The sequence below is a fragment of the Macadamia integrifolia genome, unplaced genomic scaffold (assembly GCF_013358625.1).
Source record: "Macadamia integrifolia cultivar HAES 741 unplaced genomic scaffold, SCU_Mint_v3 scaffold1659, whole genome shotgun sequence".
Classification (NCBI taxonomy): Eukaryota; Viridiplantae; Streptophyta; class Magnoliopsida; order Proteales; family Proteaceae; genus Macadamia; species Macadamia integrifolia.
In genome coordinates, this window is record NW_024868293.1 from 114,354 (window position 1) to 122,121 (window position 7,768).

The 7,768-nt window shown below is 37.8% G+C and overlaps 1 protein-coding gene across 4 annotated transcripts in view; it reads left to right on the forward strand.

Annotated features, from left to right (window-relative positions):
• LOC122064458 (probable rhamnogalacturonate lyase B) overlaps positions 1-7,016 on the forward strand; it is an 8,185-nt gene extending 1,169 nt beyond the window's left edge. For 3 of the 4 annotated variants that reach the window (XM_042628154.1, XM_042628155.1, XM_042628156.1), the window contains 14 exons: positions 1,317-1,438; positions 1,692-1,748; positions 1,868-1,987; positions 2,096-2,215; positions 3,017-3,152; positions 3,425-3,595; positions 3,995-4,150; positions 4,703-4,809; positions 4,907-4,997; positions 5,086-5,227; positions 5,381-5,537; positions 5,634-5,780; positions 6,263-6,395; positions 6,501-7,016. In XM_042628154.1, the coding sequence (XP_042484088.1) occupies positions 1,317-1,438; positions 1,692-1,748; positions 1,868-1,987; positions 2,096-2,215; positions 3,017-3,152; positions 3,425-3,595; positions 3,995-4,150; positions 4,703-4,809; positions 4,907-4,997; positions 5,086-5,227; positions 5,381-5,537; positions 5,634-5,780; positions 6,263-6,395; positions 6,501-6,743 (1,902 nt within the window). In that variant the 3' untranslated portion in view covers positions 6,744-7,016. The other variant, XM_042628157.1, reaches the window with a different exon arrangement.
• Positions 7,017-7,768: the final 752 nt, after the last annotated feature.

A 7,768-nucleotide genomic window follows, 5' to 3' on the forward strand; every position in this document is an offset into this window, starting at 1 on the left:
TTTTTTGGGGGGGGTGTGGGTGGGAGGTTTGCTCGACTTGTAAAATGGGTCCAACCTTGTGTGAGATGAAACTTCCTTCATCTTGGACCCATGTGTGTAATGTGGGTCCCATTTCATATTCCCTCCCCATATGATGTGCTCCGATACTTTTGTTTGATACACCATGGTAGTCACGGGATATGGGAGGGATGGAAATCATCGTTATGATGATATTCTAAACATTGTTTCCATTTTTGTGTTTTGTTGTTCTAGATCATGTTCTAACGTTGGTCTAACTAAGGAACTTGCACACTTGGGCTTTGGCTAATGATTTACAGAGCTCGGTGGAGTATTTTTCTGAGAGTTGGTCATTTGATTAACTCTTCAAAAGTGTATCGGTGCTCCGTTTGTATCAATTTCCTTGTTTTCCAAAAAAAGTGGTTTTGGCCTCTTCTTGTTGATTCTTCCATAGATCTGTGTTTGACCCCTATGTGGGTCTACTTTTATGTAATAATCAATAGGCTCTTGAACTTGAAAAAAAAAAAACTAAGGGCCCGTTTGATAACGTTTCAAGAAATAAGTTTCTATTGTTTTTGTGTCTAAAAACAGTAGAAATTGAATAAAAAATGTTTGATAAAACTGTTTTCGTTTCACTTATTTTCAGAAATAAAAATTGAAATTTCTACCTATTTATGTTTCAAGAAAACTTGTTTCATCGTTTCTAGAAAAGACTCGTGGACATTCTTTCGCTTGTTATTATCGACTTTCAGAAACATGACTTATCAAACATCTTCAATTTCGTTTCTGTTTCTATTTCTAGAAACGAAAATTTATGTTTATATCATTTCTTGAAACGGAAACGGCAAAAACATTATCAAACTTTAAGGAACTCAAAAAATTTTCTTCATTTTTTTTTTTAATGGTGATGTAACCTTATGATTGGATTTTAAATTATTTATTAATGATGTGACTTTATGATTAGACTTTTAAGTTATTATTACACTTTCTTTCCTTTCATAGTTTTTTTTTTTTTAAATAATTTAATTTTTTTATTATTTTTTATTGAACAATCTAGAGAATCCACTCAGGTTTGGCCCAGCCCAAAATCGGGCCAACTGGCACCCTAAACCCAGATGTGTAGGTTCAACACTAATCAAGCCCATTATGTCCTCTATCATTATCACATGCAGCGCAAGTGGGCTTTTCAGACATTAAATTGAAATTGGATTTTCAGGGTCTGATTTTCAAAACCATGTCTAGCAGTATTATAGGAATGGATTATGCTTTTGGATGAATTATCTCAAAAATGGAATGGTGATCAGATGATGATTTTGCAGATACTGATGGACAATGGCCTCCTCCAAGTGACCTTATCTAACCCAGAAGGAAGTGTCACTACCATAAGCTACAATGGTACTGATAATTTACTGGAGTATCGCAATGAAGAAGATAATAGAGGGTATGTGCATAAGGATCCGGATCCTCTCCATAGAGCCCATGGACCATAGAGTGATCCCATGGCTGGAAGGACCTGGGCACATGTCTCGAGGTCACCCCGGCTTTGAGATCACTCTATTGTTCATGGGTTCAGTGGAGAGGAATCCTATCGCCATAAATGTCTACAGGTTTATGATCCAGTTCATTATTTGATGTATTTTTGTTTCTAATTCGATTTTTAAAACTCATTTTGGGACTAATTCTATACCGATCAGCTATTTGGATCTTGTGTGGAAACAGCCTACTTCTCCTGGAAAAGGAACATTCGAGAAGTAAGCTTTATATCTCCAGATTCCTTTGCAAACTAATAAGCTTTATTGTAAATAAATTTTGTTAATTTAGGTAAACAGATTTAGAAATTATTGATACATGAGGCAACCATTACACATAGGATACTGGGGACAAGTTTCAAGGTTATAGTGGAAGATGAAAACCAAATTGAGCTTTCATTCACAACAACTTGGGATTACTCTCTTGGAAACAAATCCGTTCCTTTAAATATAGACAAAAGGTTTGTGATTGGATGTCTTATTAGCATTTGTTCAGTTTCTTCTTCTTCTTCTTCTATTTTTGTTTTTGTGAATGGTGTTATAATTCACTTGGTGTATATTACTTGCAGGTTTGTGATGCTGCAAGGTAGCTCTGGTTTCTACTCATATGCCATTTATGAGCATTTAGAAGGATGGCCTGATTTTAACATGGAAGAAACCAGAATTGCTTTCAAGCTCAGGGAAGACTTGTAAGGAAACTTTTGCCTTCCTTCTTCTTTCTTCTTTTCTCAGTTTAGTTTTGGAAACCTAAATAGCATCGCCTGGGTGTTTTCTACGCCAGACTGGTAGGATTCTTTTTCTCAAAGACAAAAATTTTACTTCACCTATGGTAAAGATATGATCTCTTCAGTTTATATTGATTTGACGTTTTGATTGGATTCTAGAAATCATGAATGTCATCAATAATTCCAGCTACTATTGTGGATTGTCTGGAATACATTTTTTCATTTCAATCAGAGGATTAGATTCTATGGATTAAGAGATTATCTCTTCAACATGGATAAAGGAAAACTTAATCCTTTTTCAAATTTTTTTTTTTTTATTCAATATACTTAAAGATCTTGTTACAAGAGGTAAGTTTTGTTGATTTTGCTAATTCATGACTAAAAGAAGGCAACATTGACAAAAAAAAAATGAAGATCAAGCAAGAATAATGAGCAACTCAAAAAGGGTTTGCAAGAATTGGTTGGAATCAGGATATTGGGGTCATTTGATTAATAAAATTCTGATTTTGATTCCTCAAACCATGTCCATACTTGTTTATGTTCATGATCGACTGGCCATAGCTAGTTGAACTGAATCAAACCATAATAGATCTGTATGCTGGTTCAATCATAAACCCTAGAATTCAAGTGAATCGAATCAAATCAAATGATTCGAACCGTTTCAACCAAAATTATTGATTCTTCGAACCATCTGCTATGACCATCCTTTCAATAGTTCAATTTTTGGGCAAAGCCTAATGTGATATTTGAAATGAATTATATTAGGTTTCACTACATGGCCATATCGGACCATAGGCAAAGGATCATGCCCATGCCGGAAGACAGGGCAACTGGTCAACCCTTGGCCTACCCGGAAGCAGTTATCTTGACCAATCCAACCAATCCTGAACTCAAGGGAGAGGTAATCACCATATTCCCTCTTGTGTTCCATTACTAATTTACTTGTTTCCTTTGTTCTATTTTTGTTTTCATATATGTCAAAGGATGTTAATCTGTTTGGTTCTGGTTCAAGTTTTCAAATCAAAATCAATTACTATTTGATTTGTAATTGATTCCAGTTATTCGGTTTATACCCGGTTCGCTTTTGGTTTGAAATCAGTTTTATCCGGTTTAAAATTCGTATAAACCATTTCGGCTTGAAATTAACACTCTTAAGATGATGATTATGCTCAGGTAGATGACAAGTACCAGTATTCATGTGAAAATCAAGATAGTAGGGTCCATGGTTGGATCAGCTTCGATCCTCCCGTTGGATTCTGGATGATTAATCCCAGCGATGAGTTCCGTACAGGTGGGCCTGTTAAGCAGGACCTTACCTCCCATGTGGGCCCAGTAACTCTCTCGGTAAGTCCATTCATAAGCCAGCCCAAGTTTTATTCAAAGCCAGCTATTCCCGCCTGGTACTCTTTAGTCCACCATGGATTCCGATTGTGATTCCGCCGGAAACCATCGGCAATCAGGCAAAATCGTCTGGAATCTGCCTGAACCCTAGATGATCGGGTTTTTTGAATCCGGAATCAATCGGAATCAGGAAGATTCCGATTATCAGAATCATGCTTGGGATAGATAGATGTCCTTGAAGGCTTGAACTCGTGTTCGGAAAAATGCAATTACAAGCTCGGCAATTAATGTTCATGCTCTAAGTATTCACTATCAAGTTCAAGCCCAAGATCGATAAGCCAGAGATTAGCCTAGTAATTTTCCGATTATGAAGAACTTACTCGTTTGCTTGCTCTGTAGCAGATGTTTGTTAGTCTTCACTATGCTGGGGAGGATCTATCAATGAAGTTCCGAGGTGGAGAGTATTGGAAAAAGGTTTTTGGTCCTGTTTACATTTATCTCAACTCGGCTTTTGATGAAGAGCATGTCCTTGCACTCTGGGATGATGCAAAAAATCAGGTTCGATTTCTCAATCATTCCCCTCCTCGCCCTCTCCTTCCATCTGTTTGAAAGTATTCCCCGAAGAACTGTAGCATTAGCCCCGCACCTCTAGTCCTTCTGTTTTTATGCCTGGCTTTTCTCTTCTTCTGTTATGCTGTCCTAACCTACCAGTCTTCTACATTGCTCCTGTTTCAATGTTCTAGAATTTCATATAGTTACCGAAGAAGCTGGGTCAGCTCTAATTGAATTGATGAATTGCCGCTCTCCTTTCATCTGTTTGAGAGTATTCTTCTGAAGAAATTTAGCTTTAGCACCTCTAGTCTTTCTGTTCTGATGCCTAGATTTCTGTTGTTCTGTTATGCTGTCCTAAACTACAACTCTATTTGGACATTGCACCTATTTGAATGTTCTAGAATTTTATCTGGTTCCCACCTCAAGAATTTAGCCTAGATATGAAACCACCCAACTAAATTGTGGAGAGTCAATTTGTCCGTAAAAGTTTTGAGTTCTCCTCTCTATTCTAGCTTATATAGACTATGTTGATATTCTCTCATAGTAGTTGCTCATTAGATGTTGACAGAAGTAGAAACCTGGCCATACAGTTTCCCAGCTTCTGATGACTTCCTTTCTTCTGATCAACGCGGCACTGTTACTGGTCAATTATTTATCCGAGACAGGTGCATCTCTTTCTAATCTTTGCTTCCATATGTTATTTTCCCCCAACCATTGCCAAATGCCAATTGTAAAAGTTTCTTCTGCCATTTCACTGTTTAGGTTCCTTGAAGAAGAACAAATACCCGCCGACTCTGCCTACTTGGGGTTGGCTCCACTTGGATATGTTGGATCTTGGCAAACAGAACACAAGGTGAGTTTAGCAAACACTACTATGGCTTAAGAAAATTGAGCTACTATGACAGTATATCCCTAAATCCTAAATGCCATTTTGTTGACAGGGTTACCAGTTTTGGACTAGAGCTGATTCGGATGGATCTTTCTTAATAAATGGTGTTCGGCCTGGAGATTATAATCTTTATGGATGGATGCCTGGTTTTATAGGAGATTACAAATATGATGTTAATATTACTATCAGTCCAGGTCTTAACCCCAAATTCTATGGATTGCTCTCCATGCTGATGAATTAGAACAGCAATTATCTATATATTTCACCCTTCTGGGTAGGAAACTAAAACAAATAAGAGTTCATCTGTGGTTAACAACTGCTGCTAACACTGTGAACATCTAATGCAGGATCCAACTTAAGTCTTGATCATCTCATATATGAACCACCAAGGCAAGGTCCAACCTTGTGGGAGATAGGAATTCCTGATCGTTCTGCGGCTGAATTTTATGTGCCTGACCCTAACCCAGAATATATAAATAAACTTTACCTCAGTAATCCAAACAGGTTTGTTTTTTCATTTCAATATGATCCATGGTTTTGTTAGGAATGTATAATTTTGTATCTATAGATAACCATTGGATCTTCAAATTTGGATTGCAGCAATGATAAAGTTTCAGCACCTGTTGATAAATTTAGGCAATACGGGCTTTGGGAAAGGTATGCAGATTTGTATCCTCTTGAAGACCTCGTGTATACTGTGGGTACTAGTGACTACAGCACGGACTGGTTCTTTGCACATGTTGACAGGTGACTATAAATTTTGTATATCTATAACCCACTTTAATTTAGAGCTTTAAGGAAACTTAAAACCTACTTTGTACAGCTTAGCTTTGGATTGTCATTTCTTTGCTCTCTTTTCTTTCCTTGCTCTGGCTGAAGCGAGGTTTAAGAACCTGGAATTGGACGTAGGGTTGACCTCCACTTATTCTGAACTTTAGGAATAAAAAATAAGTAAGATTTCTTCAAAATCTATGCTTTTTTTTTTCTTTCTTTTAAGTTTCATTAATTTTCTGCTATTTTACTGACTAAATAAGGTGCGACTCCAAAGTGGGTTGCAAGAATCACCTGGAATTGAGATCAGACTTGGTCTACTCCGATTCAAATTTGGTGATTCACCCAATCAGATTCAGAGTATCAAATCAATACCGATTACCCAAACCATAGGCTGAAGTACTAGGTTGGAACCGAAGTAATAGCCCCAAGTAACCTTGTTTGCCCTTTAATTGTAGGAAAATTGATAACAAAACGTTCCAAGCAACCACATGGAGGATTATATTCCAACTTGACGACATGAACAGAAACCAAAACGAAACTTACATGTTCTGGCTGGCACTCGCTTCAGCTACAAATTCTGAACTTCAGGTACTAAATCTTAAGTGTTAATTACAAAGCTTAAAACTTTGATCTCTCACTTGGTACTAAATGGGTGTTTTGTTGACACTTTTTGTTTATTCCTTGGCTCTAAAGGTTCGGTTCAACATTCCGGATGTGGATCCCCCTCACTTCACAACTGGGCTGATAGGCAGAGACAATGCAATCGCTAGACATGGAATCCATGGTCTATATTGGCTTTACAACATTGAGATACAGAGTGATTGGCTTGCCGTTGGAGAAAATGTCATCTTCTTGACTCAATCAAGACATTTAAGCCCTTTTGAAGGAGTCATGTATGATTATATACGTTTGGAAGGGCCATCTAGTTCCAGTTAACAGATTTTAGTCATATATTATTTCACGTCTCCTTTCTTTGTATATTCATTTTTATATTCCACATTCATAAGAGCCCACAGGGAAATAAAGCAGTTACAAGAGGAACCAGAAAAGCATGCAGCCCAAACCCCATGTCTGACATAGATACAAGCCCACTCTAATGTTATCTGTTGATTTTTTCTTTTACAATGTCATAGTTTTTTTTTTTTGTTTTTGTTGATTGGCTCCTTGTTTTTATAGTATTAATAAAATTTCTTCCATTTGTTCTTTTCACTGCATCCCCCCAATATTTGAACAGAAAATTACATTAATTGGCTCATATTACTTTGTTATGGTCTTTGTTGCCTTCATATACATTTTTGAGGATCTATCACTAGTTAAAATCTCATAAGTTTTGGATTAAACCCTTCAAGATGATACCAAACTCAGGGCCCTATTTCGGTGAATGAATGCTGAAATGTTGCAAGTCATAAATTTGTAAGGGAAAAAGAACTGTGGGAAGCATGGCCCTTGTGCCGAGACACAAAGAGGATGAAATGACATACCCACCCCATGGAAGACAGAAACACAACCCATGTGGATGCTTCCCTCCATGCTCCCATTAGTGCGAGCCATTAGCCCTCACGCGCTGGCAGTAATTTTGCACACCCATGTCTGGCATTGTGTAAGACTAGCTCAACAACCCACCGCACACCTCGACTAATCCTCGAAGAGACTAGCACAGCAACCCCCACCGCGCACCTCGACTAATCATCGGAGAGACTAGCAAGGCAATCCACTGCCACGGTCTCCACTTAAATCGTAGATGCACAGATGGGGAATCGAACCTGAGACCGTATGCCTATCCACACAATTCCCAATTCGCCCTAACCATGTGAGCAACGCACGGATGGGTGGGAAGGGTCATAATGTACACAGTTACCCCCACTTTTATAGAGAGGCCCACTATGCCGCAATGGAGCAACCTTACCTTGCAGTTGACGGTGCATCAATTCTGTTAGTCATAAATTGTTAACTACTGATAT